This window comes from Dermacentor silvarum, chromosome 1 (assembly GCF_013339745.2).
Source record: "Dermacentor silvarum isolate Dsil-2018 chromosome 1, BIME_Dsil_1.4, whole genome shotgun sequence".
Lineage (NCBI taxonomy): Eukaryota > Metazoa > Arthropoda > Arachnida > Ixodida > Ixodidae > Dermacentor > Dermacentor silvarum.
The window spans coordinates 230,136,404-230,163,367 of record NC_051154.1 but is presented as its reverse complement, the minus strand read 5'-3'; the positions used below and the strand labels follow the sequence as shown (position 1 = coordinate 230,163,367).

At 43.4% G+C, this 26,964-nt stretch overlaps 2 protein-coding genes across 7 annotated transcripts in view; both read left to right on the top strand.

Annotated features, from left to right (window-relative positions):
• LOC119436882 (uncharacterized) overlaps positions 1 to 1,098 on the top strand; it is an 86,604-nt gene extending 85,506 nt beyond the window's left edge. For all 4 annotated transcript variants that reach the window (XR_007464785.1, XR_007464784.1, XR_007464782.1 and 1 more), the window contains one exon: positions 8 to 1,098. The gene's annotated coding sequence lies outside the window, so the exon portion shown is untranslated. The remainder of the gene's footprint in view (positions 1 to 7) is intronic.
• A 101-nt stretch (positions 1,099 to 1,199) lies between these two features.
• The window catches only part of LOC119436881 (NAD-dependent protein deacetylase sirtuin-1), a 41,290-nt gene continuing 15,525 nt past the window's right edge, over positions 1,200 to 26,964 (top strand). For 2 of the 3 annotated variants that reach the window (XM_037703904.2, XM_037703903.2), the window contains exons 1-7: positions 1,200 to 1,567; positions 2,210 to 2,344; positions 11,785 to 11,976; positions 13,572 to 13,846; positions 14,840 to 14,992; positions 21,540 to 21,687; positions 26,599 to 26,678. In XM_037703904.2, the coding sequence (XP_037559832.1) occupies positions 1,411 to 1,567; positions 2,210 to 2,344; positions 11,785 to 11,976; positions 13,572 to 13,846; positions 14,840 to 14,992; positions 21,540 to 21,687; positions 26,599 to 26,678 (1,140 nt within the window). In that variant the 5' untranslated portion in view covers positions 1,200 to 1,410. The remainder of the gene's footprint in view (positions 1,568 to 2,209; positions 2,345 to 11,784; positions 11,977 to 13,571; positions 13,847 to 14,839; positions 14,993 to 21,539; positions 21,688 to 26,598; positions 26,679 to 26,964) is intronic. The other variant, XM_037703906.2, reaches the window with a different exon arrangement.

The window sequence follows — 26,964 nt, the reverse complement described above, 5'->3', positions numbered from 1 at the left end:
TTTACAGAGTGGTGTACTTTAGCATTGTGCCAAATCTGTACAGATGTTGAGTGGAAGTGGTGTACACTTCAGGACAGCTGTCTTGAAAAATGACACCTTAGCTCATTGTTCTTGTTTTTTTTGTTTTTTTTTTCCCAAGGTGAGCGGATACTTTATGCAGTCAAAGTTTTGTTCAGAATGTCATTGTGCATGCTCATCTTGGTGTGGGCCATGTTCTGCTGAAACTCCAGGGAACAAAAGGTTTGTGCTGCAAAGCCCTGGTGGTCCTGACTCTGCTCTTTTCCTTTCTCCAGTGTCTGTGTATCCCCTTGCTAGCTCATATAGAAAGTTTTGCATGCTACAAAAATGCGAAACGTTTGTAATTTTTAAAAATTACCTGCATGGTTGATTGGACTGGATTTAGTCAACTTTTCTTTTATCGAACATGTAAATTTAGTGATATGCATTTACCGTTGTCTTGCTCATGTTTCACTGTTTTCAGTATGTGTTTGTTGGTGTTCAGCTCTTTCATATATGGCTTCCGCATGATGTGTGAATAAATGGTTGTTCTGCTTGTCTCGACTGACTTGTAACTGTGTTGCATGACCTTTTTTTTTATGCCTGATTTATTTAATATCTGTCTTTTTATGAATGCTTGTTGTCACAATCAGTGTTTCTACTTGCACTTAACGAAATTTAAGTGCAGGTAATGGAGCATACATGCATCCTCTATTACTCAAAATGTGGAGATTTTTGAGGGTTTGATGCTTAAAACTTCCCCATTTATATCTTTCCATGTTGCTGTTATGCTCTAATATAGTTAAATTTACGGTCCTTCCCCATATTGTTACGAAGTGCCAAAGAGGGAGAGATGTCTCCCCCCTTGGCATTTGCGTTAGCCTTAATTACCGTTTTCGCACGCAACAAGCAAATTTTGCCAAATAAACCCTTGCTTATACAGTGCAATTAGTCTTTGTCACTCGGTAACTGCGGTTCTGTATGTTTCGTGATTAAAACTTATCAAGGTATGCATAACTTGTTGCTTGCATTGTTTTGACCTCATTTTGAGGGCAGCTCATTATTACTTACACAAAAGGAAGCCATATCTGACACTATTTTTTCATGGATCTGACACGGGAAATACCTGATCATCGGGAAATACTTCGCCTCCCGACTTTCAGAAACATAGAAGGTAAGCGGGCAGAAATATTTCGCCACCGTGCGTGAGTTGGTGTTGACGGGGCAGTAAGTTTTAAATTTGAGAGGCAGAAAAGCTGCCGGAGCCTGAAAAAAAATAAATAAAATTAACGCCGCGAAAAATGCGCGCGCGCTCGTCGCGCGCGGTTTAGCGCGCGGCGGCGCCATGCGCCCCCTGACGTCATTGCGACGTAGCCGAGAGTCTGTGCATGCGCAGTCATCACGCTCCCAAAGATGGCGGACCGTCGGGAGGCATTGTGTACTTCACCCGCTTATAAGCGACCTAGGCTGGAAAACGACAGCAATTTGCTCGGGTTGAGTATACCAAACGACGTAGTAATGCCCCCGAAAGAGTTTAAGCGGCAGAGGTTTGCGTCGGATGCGGCAAATGGTAAGATTGACCCTTCAAACGCAGCGCTTCCTTATCCGATAGGCTGCGAGGCCTGCGCTCAGCGCACCAGCAGCCTTGCCCGCTTGGCATACGCTCATTGGATGAGCTGCGCGTGCTAGGCCTAACCTATGCTGCCTTCCTGGCCGGGGAGGAATGGCCGATCGCGGTCGTGCTAGGGCTGTCCTGTTACGGACGCCGCCAGGCGTTGGGGCTCAGTGGCTTGAATAAACTCAAGTATAGGTCTAAATTTTCTGCCTTGCCTTAATTTCTTTCTTTATGGGCGCGATAGAGGCCAGAATTTCTGGTGTACTGTCACGTTGGTTTGTTTACATCGTTCAGCGCCGTGGTTTCATCAGCTGATGACAGTGGTACGGTTGGACCCGTGGTCGACATGCTTTCAAAATGATTCACTGTGACATATTCTTCAATTTAATTTAACGTTAATTTTGCGTTTTTATTTTTTTTTAATTTCGCGCCGCTTCATGTAGCGTGCTATTTTTCTGAAGATTTGGCAGTTATAACGGTACTTGTACGTAATCGCGCGTATTCGCGTGCGCAAGTGTCGCTTGCGGGTAGGCAATCGGTCATCTTGTGAGTCCTTAAAAAAAAAGTTTTTTTTTTTCTTTTCCTTTGCGTTTGCAGAGGTAACATCGTCAAGCGACGCCAATTCTGAAATGTGCAACGGGGATTCCGGTTTTCACGAACTAACCTCCACAACCGGCAGCGATCTCGCTAGCGCTGATGGAGTATGCCCGGATAATGACAACCTTGTGACAGGTGAGCGGTGGCGGCACGCGCGAATCGCGCGTACATGCGTGGCCTGAAGTGGCCTGAAGTGGCGTGAGACCACTCGTAGTAAACATTTTGTGCCGATATTTCAGCGTCAGTGTTATGTTTGTTAAACTTTTTTAACGATCATGTTAAATATGAAACGGAGGTAGCAACATTTTACAGTAGTCAACGTCGCGGAAAACGTCGGGCTGTCGTGTATTTTTGTGATCAAACGACCACCGTGATTTTGTGTATTAGTACATTCAAATTCAGGAAAGTTGTACGTGGAGTTCGTATATTCGGTGTGCAGTTTGGATCATCAATTGCAATTATTTGAACGTGGCTGATCTGATGGCCTAAGCATCTGTTGACAAGTATACATTTCGCACATAACATTTTCTTGGACATTTTGCAAGAAAATTTACATTGATTTGATTGCGTTTAAGTTGCTTTTACCAGCAAATACTTTGATCTGACTTGGAAGTCTTTGCTGTTTAATTCCCGCACATTGCCCATTCTGTGCCTGCACTTTTCTGTAATTATGGCGACCGGAATGTTGAGTTTTAGTCGTGTTTACACAAATGGGCAAAAAGAATCGTTGCTGTTGTAGTCTGTTGAGTGATTCTTGGATTACAGCATTGTATGCCATATCATAAAATTTGCAGATTACTTTTATTTCATTCCTTGTCCTGCATGCCATTCAAAGCCAAATGTCTTAGCTTACAGCTCCTGTTAGTTTATTAAAGGTATTAAGTTCTTCTGCCTTTTGAAACTAGCAGTTTCTAGAGGCCACTTAAGCGCCCTGTGGTCACAAAGGTGAAAGCATGGCAGTGTGACCTCCTTTACAGTTGTATGGTTTCTAGCCCCCTAGTTCAACTTTTCATTTGCCAGCATGCATGGCTATTTCGTATGTGCATTTTCTTATAGGCTTTTCATTAAACTAAATGCTGGTGAGGTTCCTGATTTTTTATGTATATATATATATATATATATATATATATATAATAGTCCCATCCCTTGTACTCTTTGATTCCGGTTAGCTTTTTAGTAAAGCACAGCTTGTTGCTGGGTGTGCTGTATTGGTACCGATGTTGATATTCTTATTGGCTTAACTGCTTCAAGTGTATTTGAGAATGTTTTGTTAAATTCTCCCTTCAACTTAATTATGCACTGTCAACATTTTATCTTCACAATTGATCTCTGTGAATAATAAGAAATTTAGTGTTGCTTGTGAAATTCATGTCACAGTCTAGTCAGATTATGCTGAAGCTGCTGTTGGTACATGTCTCTGCATAATTGCCAAAGCATGCAGAAATGTGTGGTCTTTGACTGGCAGCTGTGTGCCGTGAGATCAGAAAATACTGTTCTTTATAGCTGCTCATGACGATGTGCCTGCAGGTGTGTTGCTAGCTGACCTGTTGGTGATTGTGAATTGAAAGAGGTGGCAAGTAAGGTTTCACACACTAGTTTGTGTGCAACAGTGTAGCTGATTGCTGTAATGGCACCCAACAGCTGCTAAGGTACGTGGAGTACGTGGGTGTTTCTAAAAATATACATTTGTGTCTAAGGATATGTTCTGTGGCCATAGCATTCTACTACTAGGCAAGATGTAGTTTGAATTCCTGGTCGTTGCAGAATGCTTAGTGCATTTAGATTTACACTCGCATTAGGACAAACCCAAGTGGCCAAGATGAACCTTGAGCACTCTGCAGATTTCGGATGTAAAACCCCATCAATTGAAGGCAAACAGCACTGTGGCATTAGCAAAGTGCTCACAAGCTAATGCCTTCCATTGTGCTTCACAATGCAGATGTAGTTTCCATGCATATAACGGCCAATATTTACTAACATTTTGTTGACCTGTAGGATGTGACCAAATTGTACACAACACCAATGCATGATTGGCAAGAACATTGGCATACACCTCCTTTAGCACAATTTACAGCTATATTGGCTAGTCATTTTTAGGCTCACCTCGTCATGGATATTTCGCCACTTTTGAATGCTTTGTGACCCACAGAGGACGTCAAACTATACTTTTTCTTTATCAGCATAAATGGTGGTAGACACACCATTTATCATCGCTTTTATCGAGTGAGATTTTTCATGTGAGATGGCAGTAACCATTCCATGAGTGCATGATTCCCTGTATGTTCTAGCACATACACATGGACTCTACTCATGTACCGAGGTCACCCTATTTGTGGCAGATTTTTGCACGGTTAAAATGAGCACAGCATCTACCCATCTACCGTGCAGTGTGGAAATGCAGCATGCTCCTATCCATCAGATGATTAGATGATAATATTCAACATGACCAAGATGTTGACTTTGTCTTTCACTCAAGTGAAGACAACAGTGATGACACTCCAGATAAGAGAAGTCCCATGTTGTGACCACTAGCGTACTGTTCGTAGTCTCCAATAGTTATGCTGCAATCTTTACTACTGTCATTCAAAACAGTGTTTCTTTTTTACGAAGTTACAAGGAGGGAAGTGTGGTCCATTCATTTCTGTAAATAAATGTTTATTCTTTGCTGTACAAATTTGTAGTCATGTTTGATTTGATTTATTAAGTTCGATTCACCAGTACAATAGTGCAGACAAATTGTGGAAGGTGTCAACTTTGTGTATAATCATATTATTATAAGGAATTTCTTGGCATGAAGAAAATGAGGCATTATGGTACCATTTTCTTAGAAAGAAAAAGGAACCCTTAAAACACTCGCTCGTACTTGCAGCTTTGGAATAAGTAAGTCTGAGCGAGTGTGCCGAATGAGGTTCAGTGTGAGCATGTCACGGCGACCGGCACTACATGGCGCTCTGCTGCTACCGTACACGAGCTAAGGGGAAAATACACGTGGAGCCAAACAAGATGTATTCTGTACTGTTACTGTGCAGGATGAGCCCTTGCACAGAGAGCCTGCGGAAATTTACAGATTCCAAACACCTCAAAATGATTTTTCATTAGAAACCATGACTGAAGTATCGCAGCAAGACTACACAAGCTCTTGCTGAAGTCAGAATAATTAATTTAGGTCTAACTATTAGCAGAATATAAGAGGAAGTACTACGAACAAGTTAGTTTTTTCTTTGGCGATTTTTATAAAGTTATTTGCAGTCTAGGGTGCCTGCTTTTGAGGGCCTTGACATTATGTATGATTACTAGTAATTTCTGGGGCATGTAATTGTAGTGGAGCAGGACAAGGAAGTACTTTTTACTAGTTCGAATAAATGTTCTTTTTGTTAAATTTTTAACACAACCATTCTGGCTTTCGGAAGTTGTAGCATTTGCTGTATGTCGAAATATGCCATTGTTAATTCAGTAATGCTCCATGATTCATAATAAAGAGTTTTGTGCCTTGCTTGTGTGTCATTTTTTTTTTTAAGGCTTCTAGAGAGCAGCATATGCCCACTGCTGTGCTCGAAGGCTGGTCACTTATGCATTTAACTCTTGTGCAAGATTTTTTGTGTTGCATACTAGGCCGAGATAGTGTAATGATTTTACTCCAATTCTTTTCCTTTTTGCGCTTTGTCAGTGGTTTGAGTTGTGCTGCTCCTGCATCATTACCAGGATCTGGTCGTGAGCGGTAGATGACAAGAATTGTGCAAAAGGAATCATTCCATTGTATCGGCTCTAGTCACTGAAATAGGAGTAGCTGGTCAGGTGGTGCTTAGCAAGTCTGGTGTATTTAATTCCAGACAAGTAATTTAATCATGACCACCTTGTTTGGCTTTGTTGATAGAGTAAGTTTCTTGCAAGTTATGTTCTTGCAGCGAAACTCAGCTTTTCGCTGCAGGTGCATAGACATGCCATAGTTCTTTTGAAACTACTTTCACTTTGAGGTTCTCATGTTTAATTCAGAAGGTTTGTTGTCATCTTTGCACATCTTATTCTTTGTTACTAAAGTCGGTGCCAAGAAACAGCACAAACTAATTGTATGCATAATGATATAATCTGCATGCACACTTCAGCCTAGTTAGTGCTGAGGCTTTCTCAAGTACTCTTATGTGGCATTGAAAGGTTGCTGTTTTTAGTGTTGCACAAGGTCATGTTGTGTTTAAAATGCAAACACAGATGGTTTACTTTTGCCTCACTGTTACCGCAGTGAGTAAGAACTAATGCGTCGTGCAACTGCAGATTTTCGCTTGTAAGGAAGATGATGCATATATTTAGCGTAGTTAGTTTTAGCAAAGAAGGAAAAGACTAGGAAGGTCCTAGTCATGCCCATAGTGTGAGATGGTATGCAAGTTGCTTATGACCTGACACCCTCTCTGCCAGCTACAGTTGACAGTGGTGTATTAGACTTGGTACTGGGTGAAATCCGGGGTTTGGTGGAATCCCATGTGGTCGGGAAGAGGCATGATGAATAAAAGAATACGCCGACCAAGAACTGAAAACCATTTAGGGAAAAAAATTTAAACGACTTCACGGCTTTCACTCTAGAGCCTTGCTCACAATTTTTTCCGCTAATTTCATTTCTTGGTCATTGTTCTCTTTTATTCGTCTTGGTAATGGGCACAATGATCTACTTTGCTGATACTTTCGAGGAGATGCAGACAGAAATATGTACTCCATAGGGTGAGGAGTTTCTCAAAGTGTAGTACGGCTTCATGGCTGCTTCATACAAAGTACTGGCACTGCCTCTTCATTCTTTGCTTTTCATAATGTCACGTTTAGTCAGGCCTAGTGTGCTCAACGAAAACATCAATGTGATTTTGCAAATTTCCAGCAGTGTGTGCATGTTAAGTGTTCTGTATCACTTTAGTAAGTTTTCACTGTTTCCACTTAAAGCTGAACCACGTTCAGAAAGGAAGCTGAATTCCACTTTGAAGAAATTCTGCATTTTCACTGCACCACTGTTTGTAAGCTGTCTTTGACACTGCATGATCACATACTGGTATATGAAGCATTTAAATGTACATTAATGAATTACGATAACCACAGAATGCCTGCCATTGTTTAGGAAGTGACTTTGTTTTAGACTTTGTTTTATGTAGAACATTTATCAAACCAGAGGCTGCAGAGAGGCCAGATAGTATGCGGGCAAGTGAACGTGGTATGACTGGTTCATAAATGCTGGTTGCTGGCATCAACGAGTAGCATGTTAGACTCGCTAGAGTGGAAGCATACTTTGTGCTGCCTTGCACAGTATCTGTGTCGTGGCACGAATTGCCTTTAACGCTTATGAGGACTAGATCACTCAACATCAGTTCGCGATTTTTATATATACATGTGTGCATTCATGCAAAAATGCTCTGTATCAGCACTGCCTAATGGGCGTGTATGTAATGTACCATCAACCAAAAAGTTTATGGACCAACGGTATCTTGGAAAACAACCAATTTCCGAGCAGCCTGCAATAGTAGTCATTAAAACCAAACATCACAATGTTGCTCATATATACTGGTAGAAGCTGTAAATGCGAATACTAGGCTGTACTGGTGAGGCTGCTCGGAAATTGGTCATTTTCCAAGATCCCGTGGTCCGTAAACTTTTTGGGTTGACTGTACATTTACCTGCGTGCATGCGTATGTGATTTTATGGGAGTCATCTATGAACCAATAAACGTTGAGGTTTGATAGCTGTGGTGGTTGAGCTTAACTTGTGCATGAAACAACGTGCACAATACTGTAGTCATGGTATTAGTAGCCATTGCTGGGAGCACATTCCTCTACATAAAATGACTTTCAGCTAAGCTCACGTGACTAATTTAATAATTAAAAGGAGTAGTACGAGTGATGAATATGAAAATTTAATAAAGCTAATATGAAATTTTAACAAAGCAACGTAGCTGTCATATTATAATCATTGAGAGCTATGCTGCTTAGTTCGTGAACTAAGACAAAGGAAGGTCAGAGTGGCTATTTTGTAGCAATGCCTTTTCGTGTTAGGGAGTGGCGAAAGTGAAGCTTGACCTCGACCACACGTGAACATAGAAAGGCATAAGCATCGGAAAAGGCATCACTACAAAATAGCAACCCTGGTGTGACTTGAGTGTGGAATGTCAATCTTGGGACGCAAACCAAAGCTCATCATTTCTAAACTTTCTTTTTTATTATTATTACTTGCCGCAACAGTGGCTGAATGGCTTGTGGCTCAATGGCTATGGTATTCTGCTGCCAATTCTTCGGCTGTGGCAGCCGCATTGCAGTAGGGCAGAATGCGAAACATTGGGTGCATGTTAAGTAAAAATATGGAGCCTCCACTAGGGTGTCTTTCATAGACCCTGCGTTGCTTTGGGATTTTAAGTTCGAACAAATGTCACTGTTTTCAAAGCTGCGAAGTTTGAGAAGTGGGCAGCTTTTAAAACTGTGCAGTTCAATTTTCTTTTGTCATCATGCACTCTGCAACACCACTATCTGCAGCTGATGCAAACACTGAAAAACAATCGTTTCAACAATGCCTCCTAAAGGAGATGCCTGCCGCGTGAGCAGAGAAGCTGGTTCCTGCCCCTCTCCTCTTTCCTCTTCTCCACTGGGGTTGGCTACGAGATCTAGTTGCGGCGGTCGCTCCAACCCTAAATGACTTGGCCCTGCCTCCGAGATTATATCGGCGTCTGTTGCGATCCCAGAGGCACGATCCGCGGTCTCCCATCAAGCCATTGGTCGAGCGCACGCCAGCCTCATAATCGTCACTTCCTCTGCAACAGGAAGTAGGGTTGGCAGCGAGCACCGTCTCTCCGCAACAACCCTGAACTACGGGAACGTCCCCTCCAATGGGAAAACGAGCGACGCGGCAGGCATCTAGTAAAGGAGGCATTGGTTTAGTAACACTGATGCTTTTCAGAGCTAAAAGGGGCACCTTATATGATGGCAGTTCTATTTGGATGTAGCTTTGACATTTCTGTGTGAGATAAGTTATGTAGATAGCAAAGCAATGTTTGAGTAAATGGCTATGGGCAGGTCTTTAAAACAACACATTCATGTGCAAATGTTGATGAAAGCTGTTTGTCATAGCTGCTTATGATAGGTTTCTTCATGGGGATTGATGTCTTAAGCAACACTGGGTCTGTGAGAGATGATGTGGTGGAGTTTTGACCACCTGGAATTCTCTGACATGCTCACAAATTTCTCTAGTATAGTTTTTGCCGCCACAGTTGTAAAGTGAACCCATGATCTCATGCTTAGTAGCAAAACATCATAGCCACAGAGCCACTGCGATGTGTATAGCTGTTAATGCTGTCTGCACTGTGTTGCTGAGGTGCAGTGCTTTCCTGTGTAAGCACAGGTGTGGCTTTGTGATGTGTTGGTGCACAGGCTTCAACTACTAGTCTAACCCAGATATATCGAATCGGAAGGGGATCATAAAGAAGTTCAATGTATATTTAATTCGATATATAAAATGAAAATGTTATACAGAAATTTTCAAGGGGATTTTACAGCTGTTCCATATACATAGGGTTCATTTTCGGGTGAAACCCGATTGTACCTAATTTTTACACCCGAAACATGTTTCAGGAGAATCGGGTTGAAACCGATTTCTCCCCGAATTCTAAAACCACATACCTCTTTTTATTTTTTTTTTTGCGCAGCATGGAGTTTGCTGTGCACATGCGCTAGCTACCCTGCCTTGAGACAACGAAGTTAGATCCTGTTAAGGGAACTGCAGTAACCTGTAGACTTCATTTCGCAAGGTGCGTGCAGCACTGGACGCTACACAGCTCTCAACCAACCACTCAACGCCGAACACTGAGTTGGTCACTTGCCGGGACATTCTACGGAGGCCGGCTAAAGAAAAGCGACAATAGGCGTTGGCGGGGAATCGCTTCGGCACACCATATAGCTTCGGCCCTGCTGCACACAACTTTTGAAATGTACTATCAATCCCCCTTCGACAATAGAAGGGAAAGAGGGCGACTGCACTCTTTCCGTGCAGATGAATGCATGCATTGATGCAATAAGAGGTTAGTCTCTTACGGGAGAGAGAACTAATGATTACGCGAATCGTGCGTTTGATAGGTTTAGAGTGCATGTTTTGTTTTAACCATAGAATAGCCGAATTTCGGAGTGGTTCTACAAAAAACCCAATTTATACCCGATTATCAGCTCGAAAAATAGCACCCAATTTTTACTCCCCGAACTTAAAAAAAATATATAAAACCCGAAAACGAACAGCGCTACATATATACAACAATTGATTATATGTGGGTTCGATATATCCGGGTTCATCTGTATGACTTGGTATGCAACATGTGGCTGCCACACAAGATGCAACTTGTGTGATGGACCTTTTTGTTGTACCTTTTTCTTGGGCTGCATGTGCCACCAGCCAATTATGCTTAGATGTTTGCACATGCTTTAAAACCCTTTACTTTTGCGATGGGAAAGTTTTCAAAATTTTCAGGGAAGAAATATGACACTGTGCTAAAAACTAAAAATTTATTTTGCTGGCTAGTTCTGCAGGCCTTGCCCCTTAAAATGTGGCGCATTGAATTCCCTTTGCTGCACAAGTCATGCACGAAGAACATGTGTGGCTAAAGAGACTGCAGGGTTTTGAAAAGGCGTTAAAAAAAACCCGCAAAGGTGCTTTTGCGACCCAAGTGAGCCGTACGCACAAGCCCAAAACCGCCAAGTTGAGTAGCTGCGAATATACCCAAAGTCTTCGATTCGTGAACAATTGGGGCCACAAAATTTAAGATTTTACAGTATAAAATTCAGGAGATTAACAAAAAATAAAGTTGGTAATGACAATATACCCAGTGGCACCATGGAGCTTACAATTACTTCGAGCTCGGAAACATGAATAATGATGATTATTGCGGTTTATTGGCGCAAGGGCCAGATGTGGCCAAAGAGTGCCAAACACCAATAGCGTGCAAAACATGTGTGCTCAGTGGTATTGTGGGAAGCACATTGTGGAGTTTTGCACACTTGGTGTGCTTTGCTGGCTTCCCACAGTCCAAGTCTCCTAGCCCAAGCTGTGCATGCAGTTTGGTTGATTCATGATGATTTCAGTATCTGCTTGATCGGCTGTCATTTGTACACTGCATCAGATTGATGTATTCTAGTTAGCGGGTACATCGCCATGTCAGCAACGTATAGTGGATATGGAAGGAGGCAGTGCATTCTTGTGCAGTGCATCCTTTCTGTGAGGGCCAAGTGCAGCATATGTGTTAATTTCCCCTGTTGTGATCAAATCAGTGGCTTGTGGTTTTCATCAATGCTTTGTTTTGTTATCTTTTACTGCCCTTTATCTTGATACTATATAACACAATAATTGCAATTCGTTGGAGTTTGATGCATGTTTGGAAGCACTACATATGCATTTGATTTTTTTTTTGGGGGGGGGGGGAAGTAAGCCTTTTTCATGTAGTTTTTTTTTTAATCTAGTTTTGGAGTATATTAGTAGATATAGCTTCTCGTTGGCCAAGTGACTAGCCTTTCGCCATTGATGGCCAGCTCACGCCATGTTCTTACGTAGCATCTCTCACGGTGGTCTTGCAGCGGGTGTGGCACGTGAAGTGGACAGTTCGGGCCATCTCTTTCTTGGAGCTCTAGGTGCCATTGATATGGCGCCCAAGGATGACAATATCTGCGATGATGATGCGGATGAGGTGGCTTCTACCATCAGTGAACTGTCTGGCCTCTCGGACCTCTCAGACCTAGCTGGGGCTGAATGGAAGCCCACCAGTGAAGGTGGGTGGGCCTCTCACTCTCACTTGCATCCATGTGAAAGAAGGATTAGGTTGCAACTTTACACTTCTGCTCTCATTGACAATAATTAATGATAGTTATTGGTTTTGAAGCATCAATGCCTAAAGTGCCAAGTTATGCCAAAAATTTACTTAAAACATTTCAAATTTTAGCCTGGAACTTTTTAAGTGCCAAATTATACTGAAAAGGGATGCAAAAATTCCGTATTTAAAATTGTATTGTGAAATGTACTCACAGGCAACATTTCAAAGGTTTATCACGCTAAATTTAAAATCAGTACAGTAAGAGTACAATACCAGCAGCACTGGAAGACGGTTAGCTACAGTGAACACTGCTGCACTTAGAGCAACGGCAGACTTTCAGTCATGAGACCTTAAAAGCCATCCTCCGGAGGTTGCATTTACTGAAATAGTGAATGAAACACAGCATTACAGATTTCCTTCCCACAAACTTCGCACATACCCAGTTTTCTTCTGGACCGCCTTCTCTGAATGTTGTGGCTATACACTACGCAGCCACTTCTCTGGTTGCTTCTCTAGAAGAAACACTTTTGTAGCAGAAGGCATAGAGTAACACCCAAGTTTGATGTTGTGGAGCAGTTCAAAAATTCATTGGAATCGCCCGCAGTAGCAAGAAATGCAAGGTAAATGATAAGCTCGGCTTGTTCATGACTCGCAATGCTTAAATCTTTAGGTGCTGGCAAAAAAGCATTCGGAAAATGACATTTCTTTAAATTGCACATCTGGACAGCAAATTTTTTGCAGATTTGAAATATAGCATTGGGGAAGTAATTTCACAACTTTTATCTGAAATTACGAAATAACAAGAACCAGGTTCCGTTCATCTAGTAACTTCGTCCACTGCCGCGTTGTACAGTTGGACCCGGGTATATCAACCCCGCTTATAACGGAATTATTGTGTATAATGAACAGTTGTAAAATTTCCCTGGAAAATTTTAAAAATAAAATTAAAAATTTTTATAATGAATTATGGGTATATCGAACTGTTTCGGCGATATAGTTAGATATATCCGGGTTCGACTGTATCAAAACTATCATCGAAGTCACTGTATGTGTCAGTAGCACTGAAAATACTGCCATGACAATGCTTTCATGCTGAAGCAAATCATCTTTGGAGCTTGATGACTGAGTCAAATGAAAGCTACGCTTCCGCGACACGTGTTGTAACATGTGATTGGATGCCAGCATTATTAATATCTCTGCCGGATGAACGAAGTCTGTAGGTCAGAATTTCAAAATGGAGTGGATGAGCCCGCTTCTTACCGGTACCTAGAAAAAGCACCCAAACACGTGGACGAGACGGGCTCGTCCATGGCACTTCTTGCGAAAAAAATTGTGACCGAGTAAGACTCTTCTTGGCACTTAAAGGGTTAATTAGAGGCAAAAGAATGATTGCCTGTGGTGCAACTTAAATTGATGTCACTCGGGCATTCCGTCTTTCTCTGGTTTGGTGATTGTAGGCACACATAGTGGTTTTGTGGGCATAGCAGGTTTCAGAGTTGCTTGGTTTATGTTTACTAGCAGCAAACCAACTTATTTGTGCTTATGACTATACAGAGAACTCTCATGGTGTGGATGCAGGGCCTATGGGCTGGGTGCAACGCCAGATGAGTGTAGGCGCAGACCCGCGTGCTCTTTTGGAACGCCTTCTGCCGGACGGGGCAGTGATCCCCCCCAGTCTTGATCGGCTGACCTTATGGAAGGTGCTGATCAGTATGCTAAGTGAGGAGGAGCCTCCCCGGCGCACCAAGCTGGCACATGTTAACACCCTGGATGATGTGGTCCACCTGCTGCGCACCTGCCAGCGAGTCCTCGTGCTCACTGGCGCTGGCGTAAGTAGTCTGATGGAAGCTTTGGTGTTTTACTAATGTAGGCAGTGAGCTGACCTGTTCTCGAAATGACATTCTCACATAGTTTGTGCTGTGATCATAATAACTTATTACAGTTGATCCTGGATATATCGAACTCGAAAGGGATCACAAAATAGTTCAATATATGGATAATTCGAAATACAAAAAATTAGAAGCTTATCTAAAACCTCTGCACGTCTTGCAGTTTCCCCCGAGACCATGAAAAGCATGAATTTACCGTATTCTCCAAGGCTGTGTCGAATGTACAAATGTTTACCCACTTTTTGCACATGAGTATCGGAAGTCGCTTGCTCTGTGGAATAATCTTTTGTATACTGATCGCAATGCTAACCCTAAAAGCCTGTGTTGCCTGGCCGTGGGACTACGGTGTGCCCCACGTGTGTCGAAATGCTTCTTGCACATTTTTATTCAGGATAAGGCAGCAATGGACGCAGTGTAGTCACAAACCACCCTGTATGGATAAACTCTATGCTGCAATCAGTGAACTTGTACTGCGAATTGCGAGTTAACGTGCCTGGCTGTGTGCCGTTTGCACAGCTAATTGTCACACGTCGGCAATGAGTTTCAATTAGTGTTCGATAGAATCTGCCAAAACAGTGCCGTTTCGAATTCATCGGCATTAAATATTTCTGACAGCGCAAGACGTGATCGCTTGACCGTTGGAAGTGCACTTGCGGGTGTGAGGTGTGGTGCAGCTTTAAAATGTGGCAGTTAATGGGAGTTCGGTACACGCATAGTACTTGCTATTCTTTTTCATGGGATTTCAAAGGAGATGTTACAACTGTTTGATGTTGGCAATAATTCTATATATCCGAGTTTGATGTATCTGGAATCGACTGTAATTAATCCACTTTAGGACCAGGTCCTCACTCAAAAGCTCTTTATTACACCTATCATGACCATTGTACATACTGCTTACTTTAGTTAAATCTCTCTCTCTTTTTCTTGCTACAGGTTTCTGTCTCCTGTGGGATTCCCGACTTCCGTTCACGAAATGGAATTTATGCACGCTTGAGTAAAGATTTCCCAGCACTGCCAGATCCCCAGGCTATGTTTGACATTCACTATTTTCGCAAGGACCCAAGGCCTTTCTTCAAGTTTGCCAAGGTAAACCTCATATTTTTATTTTACTTGGAAAAGCAGGTCATCTTCTAGTGGATTTTGTTTTAGCAAGGTTGCTCGTTATGTTTGTTATTGCCTAAACATTAAAACAATGTACTGGAAAGAGTGTTTACAGATGTGTGTTTTTTTTAGTGTTCAATAGCCATTTGAAAGTGTGGTTATTTTGTGACATTAGTTTATATCATTTGAAGCAAACATTCATAATGTGGTGTTTACCAGCATTTTAAGAGATGCAGGATGTAACTGGGTGCACTTTAATATGTTTACACCTTGACGCTGCACTCCTGTATCATTTTTGTGGCTTGTGTGTATCTATTTTTGTATTGTCTGCTTACTGCGTGGTACTTTCTCATCATACTATCAACACAGGAATCCACAGTGTACGATAAAATGTGTTGTAACAATTGATCTGTTATGCAGGCATTATTAAGGGGGACGTGGCAATTAGCCTTTTTTGACGCGTGTTGGCAGGGCAACATACTGGAAAAAAAATTTTTTCTTGCCGAGTTTTGGTGTTGAGTACGAAGTTTCTGGCTAAATGTCTTCGGTCAACACTGAACACGCACCAAGTGTCATTTGTTGGTTGAGAGCAGGAACACCGGACGAAGAAGTTTTCCACGCGACTTTTGAAAGGAAGGTCATAGGAGACAGGCTGATGCGAGATATCCAGCTGCACTGTTGTCACACATTTGATGTAAAGCAAATGAAATGTACACTTATGGTTCACATATGACGGGAGTTATCTACACAAATTGAAAACGAAGCCGTAGGTGGCTTGGGGTGAAGCCGACTACCAGTTTTCTGCCTGAGGTTCCTCCCCATTGGTGAAAAAGATTCCCCAAAATATTTGTTTCTTTTCATTGATTATGCTTATTCTCCATGTGCACATTTATGTAGAAACTTTTTTTTCTGGTGTTTGTATGTGCCGTCATTGGTCAAGATTTGGTCAAAATTTTTTCTTTTCTGATTGATTTCGCAATCCTCGGACATTCTTTTACCTCGTAGTGAAATATTAACAAACTATGTTGTAGAAATCGAGAAAACAGCACTTTCCTAGTGTGCTGTTAAAACTGTGAGAAAATCCGGAGGTGGGGCCATCGCACTGTGGATCGTGTGGCCTTCTGTTGACGCAGCGCCGCCATCTTGATATCACCGTAAACAGGAGAGATCATGACAGCTGCAGCACCATATTTCTTCACGCAAAAATAAAAGCAATCTCGAAATGGGAATACTAGCGTTGCGATTCATTGCTGCAGTCACGTGGTGCATGCGAAGTGCTCCTATTGACTGAAGCAGATTTAAATTACTAGCACGCTTGTTTTGTGTGCATTTCGAGTGTTTCCAAGACTGGCATTATAAGATCTGCCTTGTTATCCACGTTTTTTTAGTTTCTCCGACCTAGGTGCTGGCCAATCGTGATCGGGACATAATTTGCAGAAGAAGTTATTTACTTTTCTTTGCAGCGGCGAAGCTACTTTGTATCGTGCGATCTGACGAGCCCAAAGGTAGATAGTTTCTGTCAATGGGTACTGTAGATTAAGAAAAGCATGGAATGGCTGAGATAAGGCTACCCGTGGAAGTGAACACCGCCGATGTTGATGCGACAGGGCCAACCGACGCACGTGCGTTTGTGGCGAGGATGCCTGCGTGTGATTGCTGGCTGCTGATAAGATTGCAAGGCGTTTGAAAACGGCTGCCAAGCCGCATGATACAGCTAAAATATGCCAGGGGTTGCATTGAAATGTAAATAAAACTTGACCTCACTGGTACAGGACTGCTGTCCCAGCAGCTTTTAGGCATCCTAAAGCTTCGTTGCAATGATTTTGACAAACAAAAGTTTGGGAAACGTTTTCTCAACTTTTAATTTTCGGGAAGTTTCTGTCACTCACCTCTTTGCCATTTCACAAATAATAAAGGTAGAAGCGTTCTGTTTATTGCATATAACCAGGGAAGTGGGTTTTATCAAATTTATTCCTTGAGATATGGTGCTGAAAACTTCTACATATATGTGATGTTATGTGCTTATTATGAATATGCAGTCCATTTTTGTTTAACTCCTCTGGTTCTAATTCTATGTGAGCTTCCTTTAAATAATTACTTGCAAAATATCTGTTCCTTAGATTTCACTAAACAGGTTAACAATGGCTTCTCTAGGATTCAAGAAATGTCGTAAGACCAACCTTATTGCTCTGTCTTACCTAGAACGAGAGTTGCGAGACTTTAAAGTTAAGCACCAGAAAAAGCACTCTTTCGGGTTTCAACTTCAAAACCACGCAATTTATTTTTGTCTGCATGCTGTATATATTTTTATAATTCAACTTTTGTGAAAGTCATCTGTAAGGCAATAGCATAAAAAAGTTGAACAATTTTTTTTTAATGCTTACGGTGCAGTAAAAGGTAAACCAATAGCCTTATAGCACAAAATAGGGGATTGTGAATATTATGTCGTCAATCAATACCAATTTCACTGATTATGATTAATTAGTTGGGGGATGACAATGAGAGGATGCGAATTGTTGTAAATAAGAAACTATAGCAGATAGCTTGGAACTGATTTCAGATCTGATATCAGCATACAGTCGCCGACAGATAAATTGGACACTGATAATTCGGACATGCTCGGTAATTCGGACAGCTTCGCGGCATAGACTTGATGTGTAAAGACAACCGATATTTCGGACAACTGCCAGCTCTACATTCGATTATCCGGACTCCATTCGTGACTGTAGCGTACGCAGATTCTGCCGCCATTAGAGAGCTTTAGAATAGGGGCCCCAAAGAGCTTGGCGGGTGTTAGCGTTGGGGCATGCAAGAGTGAAGAGCTTTGGAATCTTTGGAATAGGGCTTCGCGTTTGCGAATAGCGTCTTGTGCTTGCAGCGCCACTACGGTATCAAAGAAAAACTATTATAAATATTAAAATAAACTATACCATGTTATGATAGGAAGAGTAATTTTGAGTTTCGTGGTTTTGCGTTTAATTACAATTGAGAGGTTATATTAGCAGCAAGCAATTTGTTGTGCCGAATTTTGAGTAACCAACTTGACGTGCCTTCACCAGCCAAGCTAATCCACATTAGGCCTACGAGCCATGAAATCGACAATCGAATTCGGAATCAGCGGCATCTAATGAATCAATCTTCATTACACACGTTAGTTGAGAGAAAGCGATAACCACAGTCAATTCTCCTACCTTATGAACTTCACGCATTACCACGAATAAAGCCGAATTTGGTACTCGGAGAGCCGTCGCTTCGATGGGTGCCGCCATGTTTGTTGACGCAAAGCTTTTGGGGCTGCTTTTGGGGCTCCCGCTAAATCGGTGAAATAACCTGCCCAATGCAAAACCCAAACGCAGTTAGCATCTCGCGCATGCGCTGTGGTGTTCACGCTATTTCTTTGGGGCCCCACAACGTTTGGGGCCCCTATTCTAAAATTCTCTATTATCTCCTGGCAATCTCGATGAGACATGAAGTATGGCCTCCGAGATACTAGACATCAAGTATGGCCTCAGAGCACGCTGTAAGAAGGACGGGTGATCCGACGGAAGTGCGCGGCGTGTCTCACTAATGTTGGGATGCCGCTAGGTGGCGCACGCAACTAGGAGGCTGGGCGTCGGGGGCATGGGGGCCGGGGGAAAACATACCCTGAGTGCGCGCGTTTCAGCTGTTTGAGCCTGTGTTTTTCAGAGTGCCTGCTAGTGTTACCGCTCTCATATTGAGGTTATCATCTTAATTTCCCGAAAGCTTAAAGAGTTATTTGAGAGTGTCGCTAGGCTTGCTGCATTTTTAAATCAAAAGCGTATATTTCGCCCAAAGCAGCGCTAACAGTCCGCATTTTTGTTGGAGCAGCTGACAATTCATTTTCCAAGTTATGTTTTGATGACGAGTTGCTATCTGTCGTCACTATACGCTGCGTCCCCGTTTTCATTTCTCATGCGAAAACAGTGCGTAGGGGAGTACCGCGTACAATGTCCTCCTGAGTGTATATATAAGCGCTTTGCGTAATGCGGTGAACTGTGCTATCATTGTTCTGTAGACTCAAACGAAAATTTAGTTTGCGCGTTTCCCATACAGGCTCCGTGCATAGTATTGGGTCCATAAAGCACCAATTTAAAGGCTGTTTGTTTCTTATGAAGCATGCGGCACCTTGCATGCGTATATCCTTATACGCATGCTCTTTATAATAAAATATTCATGATAGAAGACACCGATAGTTTTTCTTGCTTCTTTTATTCAAAATTACGAGGAAGCAGAAAAACAAATGAAAGCAACTTGCAAACCAACAGAAAGGAAGTCCATCGATGTAGAATATACATACCCAGCTGTGACATTATTCCTGGCGAGACGGATTTTCAAAGAGCTTCTTAAAGTTGGTGCTGTCGGTGTTACCGTCATGTGATGGTGCACTGAAATCCTGAATTTTGTGAGGTCTTGTAGACTGCTGAGCTGCTATGGCTAACGTTTCCTTGTCCACACGAGAAGTTTCTTGAGCTCTTGTCTCTTGCATCACATATACTTTTACCTTCGCTTCTTGTAGTTCACTGCCTTCAGGTTTTGATTTGCGCTTGCCGTCAGCTGGAGTCTGTTCTGTGTTGGCTTCGCTCTTCTGGTTCTGGCCGTCTTCTATTGGCGCATCAGTTGCTAGCTCCAGTAACTCGTGATTCACTACATTTGGCTTTGTTTCTTCTGTTTCTTCTTTTTCGCTTGTGCTTTCTGCCTATTGCTCTTTCTTTCGGGAGCGCTTCGCAGGCGTCAGTTGTCACGGAACACAGTTCTTTGAAAGTGTAGTGTAAAGTAGCCGGAAAATGAGTCGGCACAGCATCTCTAGCTAGATAAACTCTTCGGGTCGTGCTGGCTAAAACAACTCCGTTGTGCATTGCCGTCCATGTTTTTGACATGTACATTGGGTCGAAGTGCTTTTCGCACACGTAGTCCCCTGGTCGCAGGACTCTTGTCTTCACGTTGTATGGCATCCCGCCATGCTTGCAGTCGACTCGTCTCTTTAGGGACACTGAACATACATACTTTGTCTTTGCACGAGTCACATCTACTCTTGCAGTTTGGAACGAAACACTTCTTGCCCATAGTCAGGCTAGATCCGTCTCCGCCAGGCAACGTCACGGCTCAAACGGCAAATCTCTCTTCTTTCATTTCTTGCGATTCAACGTATTCGTCCTTTTCCATTATTTATACCACGGGAACACTTTATTAAGCGCTTACTGAGAACAAGGGTAACTGATTGCTCAACGGTAAAGCAAATGTTGCAAAATATTAAGAAAAGATAACTTATCCTCTGCCCGCACCACTTTTCTGCGACTGCTTCCAGACATTGTCAAACGCCGTCTGCTAGATCCAGCGACGCGACCGCAATGCCGGAGACATTATCGTCTGTTTCGGCGCCTGAGGGATTTCAATTAGTATAGTGGCACACAGAAACAGTAAAAAAAAATTGTTTTAATTATTTTAAAGGCGCTTTACGTACAGTTACAATTGTTTACAGTTACAATTGTTTACACGTTCGAATTTCCCGCTTTTTCAGCCTCCTAACGTGTGCTGCCGTGCAGCGGTGCAGACGTGGAACTCCACCATTAGTGAGACGCGTTGCGCAGCAGCGGTCGCTGTGTCGTCGGATCACCTGTTCTTCTTACACCGTGCCTCAGAGATTACACGTAAAACGATAATCTCTGAGGCTTTGCCGGAATTGTGAGGTTGCATCAACATCGCGATCATCGCATCCTATTCCGGTATCCCAGTGCATGGCCCACTCGCTCTCGCCGTTCTGCTTGTTTAGTTGGCGTTCCAGACAGTGCTCTACTGGCTCCAAGAAGTCTTTCTCGTGAAGTTATCGACAGGCTGCGTCAAATGGCACCAACGGTCCCCTCGCAGTCTGACTCCGAATGACCCCAACTCTGCAACTGAAGAGCTTGAACTGCCGCCTACTACAACCAGCTCAAATGCGGACATCATTGATGACCTGCTAGGCTGCGGTGTGCCAATTCCTGCAGCCGTTACATTTGAAGACTTTGCAGATGTCGACAGCGCGGTGTTGTGCACCGAACTGAACAAAAAAAAAAAAAAAAAAAGCAAGTTCTCCCACCATCAAACAGCAACTCTAACTCGGATGATGTGCCGTGCGAATCCAACTCGAGCCTTTGCAGTCCTTGCATCAGCGTACAGCGAAATTAGAAAACCGGCAGAAATATAGGCGTACTTGGTTGCAAGTAAGCGGAAGTGTGTGCAGCAACGAATCGGCCACTTCTTCCTTGCATAGGGGCATTAAAACATAAATAAAATTATCTTTTTTGGGCACATTCGATAGTTCGGACGTTCCCTGTGAAGTCCAAATTATTGGTCGGCGACTGTATTAAATTATGTTCACATACCAAATTTCAACAAATTAGTTCCATAAATAACAAAAGTAGTTTTCCTTGCCACGTCTCCCTTTAAAAAGAATCGAAAGCTATTTTGTGAGCCAGAAAGAATTAGTACTGAGCTGCAACACTTGACCGTGACATTTTTTGCATCTTCGCAGGAGATCTACCCAGGTCAGTTCACACCATCTGCTAGCCACAGGTTCATAAAGCAACTGGAGGATAACAACAAACTCCTGAGAAACTACACGCAGAACATTGATACGCTTGAACAAACCTGTGGTATTCGTAATGTCATCACATGCCATGGTGAGTTTGGCAGAAAAATTTTTTCAAACTAGTTTTTGTGTATGGTTCTGGGGCTAGTAGGCACAGTCAAGCCAAATCATAATGAATCTGTCCATTATTTTGAATTTATTTGTTGGTAATATGCATTTGATTATTCAGGGCTGGTGTGGTAACATGTTTCCAGATTGTTTAGTGTATACAAGTATTCATCACCAAGGGCTGTGGTGTGATCAGTTGATTTAGACATGTGGCACAGGCTATTGCAGTGGATACATTTTGTGTCTGTGGCATTGGCTGAAAATTAGTGTGTGGCTTTCAAATGTCAGCATTGTTGCAGAAGGCTGTTTCCTGTCAAGTACTTTCGTTTGTCCTTCAGCAAAGTGTCATGTAATTGAAAGCTGTATTGTGTGAAAGTATTGAAGGAGTACTGACATGATATTTTCGACTCATTTTTTGCTCTGGGTTCTTGAAAAATCTGGGACCTTAAAAGCGTAGAAAAATTAATGGGAAGCGTCAGGAGCGCCATAAATAATTCAATAAAATTGTTTTTGTACAGCCAGTTTTAACTTCGTTTCCCAGGAAATTATTGTGTTGTGATGTTATGTTGCAGAAAGTGGTCACATGGGAGCAGGGCATCGCAATGTTTTGGTGCTCACTATGTCGCTTTCTATGAGGCTCCCTCTGGCCTCAATGAGTAGCAGCATAGAAGCCAAACAAGTGAGCCAGAGCAAGTGGCAGAAGATTGGAATGTGCTGCTTCCACATGACCACCTTCTGCCTTGTGGCGTTACAACACAGCGCTGTTGCCTTTTTACCAATTTTTGTATCTAGATTTATTCACCTTTTGGTCTGTTTGGCAAAAGATTTTTTCATTTAGCGACCAGCAACTTTTTTTAGCGACAGACTTAACATTTTAGTGACTTCAAAGTTAAGAAAGTTGCTTTGAAAACTGCTTCCTAGATTGCACTTGATTATTCTCACCACTACAAGTACCAGGCGATGTAAACTGGCTACGTGGGCTCTGTGATCGTAATGAAGCAACCGTGCTCTGCACTCACGGAGGCCATACGCTGTGGTTAGCCGCGCCAAAAAAAAACAAAAAAAAAACAGGCTTCACATTGTACTTGCGAAATGCTTGTTTTTTATTCTTTACAAAACCCACTAGAAAGGGTATTAATGCTGCAGTTCACTACAGTATAGACCACTTAGAACGTAGCCGCTTATAGTGCAGGATTGGATATAGTGCGGTCTTTTCAGACTCCTGTTAATTTTCCCATAGCACTCCATGTATACACGTATCGCTTATAGTGCAGTTGCGGGAAACAAAATACCGGTTACAGTGCGGCTGCCTGGGAGTAGGGAAGTCAGCGGCGATGGCGAACGCTCCCCTCAAACGGGCGCCCCAAGGAGTGCTCGAGGAAGAAAGAGAGACGAAGTGGAGGAGAAGGGCACGTGGTGCGAACGAACAGCCAGTGAGGCTGAAACCAGAATCTTGAGTGCGAGTCGTGAAATATCACGGCGCGCATTGCGAGCGAGGGCCACGAAACTGCCAAGGCCGGCCAACGCTCGCTTCACGATAACGGCAGTAAACGACACTTCAGGGAGCACGGCAAAGGGCGCACGCGGAGACCGTGGAATGTGAGGGAGGAGGGCGGCAGGGAAGCGGATATCGCCTCGGCAACTCTGCCGCTTCGGTGGCTCCCCTCGCCCTCCCTCGTAGCTCCCTCATTTTCAACTGTCACCGTGCGAGCCCGCCGCCGTGCAGGCGCCGCTGATCCAGCTGGCCCGGCGCGAGCTCCCCGAAGTTTCGTTTTCTGCCGTTATCGGGAAGCAGGTGTATGCCGGCGTGGGCAGTTTCGTTGGCCAGCCTGGGACAGCGCCGCTGCTTCCCTCTGCGCTGTAGCTGCAGCGTGCAAGGTCAACACGTGACTAGAAAGTAGAGGAAGCATAAAGGAGAAAGACGGTTTCACTGCCATTTTCTACGCGTGGCTACGGTAGCGTGGCTGAGACGTCGGCACGTACACGCATGTTCCGGCGTAAAACAGAATCGGCGACCTTGCCATTTGAGAGAGGGTGAAATTTCCGCCGCTTTTTTTTTTTTTTTTTTTCGCGCACGACATTGAGGGGTCTCTCCTAAGCTTCTACTCCATGCCGGTGCCGGAGCAATGCCGGTCGGAGGCGCCGCCGCCTGATTTGGTTCGAATTAACGAGATTCGACTGTAAATTGAATGCAAACGTTCTAGCTGCATTCCTCGACTGTAGCATACGCGTGGCGGCTTGGTGCACATGTTTTGCATATGTGTGGGCCTTGAAAATTGTTGCTTTGGTTATAGTGCGGTACCGCTTATAGTGGGATATTCGAGACTCCGGCGACTTACGTTATAAGCGGTCTACACTGTACAATGTTTCGCGATACTGGCCCCTTTCAACACTCTTGACCGCAATATTTTGCTTATTCTTCACTGCATAACACGGCTCCATTTTGGCGAAGCTGACTTACAAGAACCAGCTATTATGCTATGCATATAAGACCCTTGCTGGCTCCCAAATAAATGTAACCCTGCACTCTGAGGATGTGGCCCAGTGTGTGTGGTTCCCGGTAGGCTTTAACTAATGCACACTTCGCTTCGGGTGCTTTGCCAACTGCTCTGTGCACATGTGCATCGCCGGGCTTGTGCAACTTTGGTCACTTAATGCAAACTGGGGTCGCTTACTGCAAACTTTGGTCGTTTAATGCAAACCGTGGTCACTTTCTGCAACGTGCCAGTTGCTTGTTGCAGCGCACCGGCATAGAGAAAGAATGTCTTTCTATGGCACAGGTCACTTTTTGCAATGCGCAAGGTGGCTGCACCGCTAAATTTACGTGACCGCCACATTCAAACGCAACGCAAGATGCAGGAACAGATTGGTGACGTATCAAGGGGAGCATAACACTACATTTAAGGGGGGACGCGGGGGTCAGATTGCAAAAATCACGAGAAAAATTGGTTTTGGGAAACCCCGCATTTCGGTATCTGCAACGCCTAATCTACGCTGTATCAAAATAGTTTGGCTGAAAACGCACTAAAAGTGCCCGAAAAAAAATTAATTTGTCAGTGCGCAGGGCGACAAAACAGCTTTAAATTGCGCAAAATCGCCGCAGTTCATGTAGCCATATCTCGTATTTCCCGCCACCGAGCGCCGCCATCTTGGTATCGTTCGAAAGCTCAAAGTTTCGTCGTTCCGCTTCTCAATTCGTCGGTCGTCGCCGTCTTGTAACAAACGCACAAACACAAAAGAAGCGCGGGTCTGCTGGAGGTAGTCGCACGGGCCCTCCGATGAAAGCAGGCCTCCGATTGGCTGCCGTTCTGAAAGGTGTCTCCCCATTGGTTACTGCTGCGGCAGCGGGCAAGATGGCAACCACAGTTGTCTGCTTCGCAAACCACGCCGGCGTCTTCACTCGACACGCAGAATTTGGATTTTTGAGAGCGCCCAGTTTAGTCATGGATCGTCGCTTGTTGGAGAAGAAAGTTTGGATGAAGTACGCCTTCAGAATACGGAAGCGCAAGCCTCCTTCGGCAAGAAAAATATGACGCTTAGCGGGAGAAGCGGAGGAGCACCCGACTGAACGTGCCGTGCTGCCTTGCACCGTAGATTATGTGCCGTGCTATCTTGCACCGTGTGACTCAAGCAGCGAAACCAACAATCGCCCTGTGCCATCGGTACCGATAATGCAGTCGATGGAAGATGCGCCAACGGAAGCTCCCGCGCCTAGGCGTACGGCCGCGCGAATCAGCCGAGATCGTATCGACACGGGTCGAAGGTCACCATCGCCGGCAAGGACGGTGTACTTAGTTCGATGCATCGTGCGACACGGACACGCCACGCCGCCTCCAAGCCGTCGTCGCGAGCTACAGTGTGATAACCGAAGATTCACCGGAGAAATAGTCGCCCGAACGGCGCACCATTCAGTGCGCCCCGAGCTGCGTTTCGTGTCAGCGGTGACGGCAGAATCGCGAGCATGCAGCGTGCACGACTCCCTTCGCACGATCTCCGCAACTGAACGGTAGTCGTGAACTGAACGGTAGTTCAATTTGATGGACTAGCCAGGCTATGAAATTTTCAAAGCCCACCAAACAAAGAGGCAAAGGTGCAAGAAGACACTTGACAGCACTGATGCCAGAAATTACCGCCCTGATGCGTTCTTATAAACCTGCACTGCTTGCAAAACTTTGCAGCTCGTTTTCTCAATTGTGTTCTTTTGTCGGTCACCTCGCTCGTGGAAAGCATAGCACAACAATGGCTGGACCGATTTTGATCCAGTTTGTTTTGCTGTGATTCATAAACTGTGCTGCACATCAAGACAGTCTTGAAATGTTCATTTATTTTTCCATTATTTAATTATTTCAGAATAACTACATGGCTTTATGCATTGAAACACAAGTCACATTCATGTCATGTTGAGTAAAAAATTATGAGGGCACTAAAAAAAAAATCTAACACTCTCTTGATATAGATTAGACATTTGGGCAAACATGCAAAGTATTCCCAGTTCTGTACCATGTTTTGTTACTGTGCCAGGCTTTCCACGAGCAAGGAACTTGTAAACTTTTGTAAATTCTTATAAAACAAAAATAAATGAAGATATCTGAATCAAATTTTAGATGTGCCTCTCTATTGCAATGTACAGTGTGTGTGCCAAATTTCAGCCCTTTCTGCCAAGCAACAAAAAAGTTATTTTTCATCCCCTCCTGCCCCCTTAAGTCAGTGAGAATTGTAACAGTTGGAAGTCCTTTAGGCACTTTAACTCATGTGCATAGACCTTTTTTTTTTTTTTTTTTTTTTTCCTTTTTGAAAGCCTTTCGCGATCTGAAGCAATTCAGTTTGCTAGTAAATTGGTGCATAATTAATGTGACCTGTTGTAGGTGCTGATGCATCCATTTTTCTCTTGTAGGTTCTTTTGCAACAGCTTCATGCACAAGATGTCATCACAAAGTGGACTGCAACATGATCAAAGAGGAGATATTTAGCCAGGTACGTATGTGCTTCTAATGCACACTTTTATTGTATAGCAGACTAACACAAAAGACCTTCAAAATATGTTTTTGCCAGGACAGTTTAATAGAAGTGCAATGAATTACGCTATTATAATGTTTGGGAGCTGTTTAGCTTTATCAGAGAACTCATTTTTAAAATTTGCCTCAAGAGAGGTCTACTGTGGTTAGTTTTTTTATGGTCAACATCTACTGGCAGTCAAGCTAGATTTCAAGTAACAAGACACATTTACTGGTTAGTAATAAAATTTTACTTGGAATAGGTA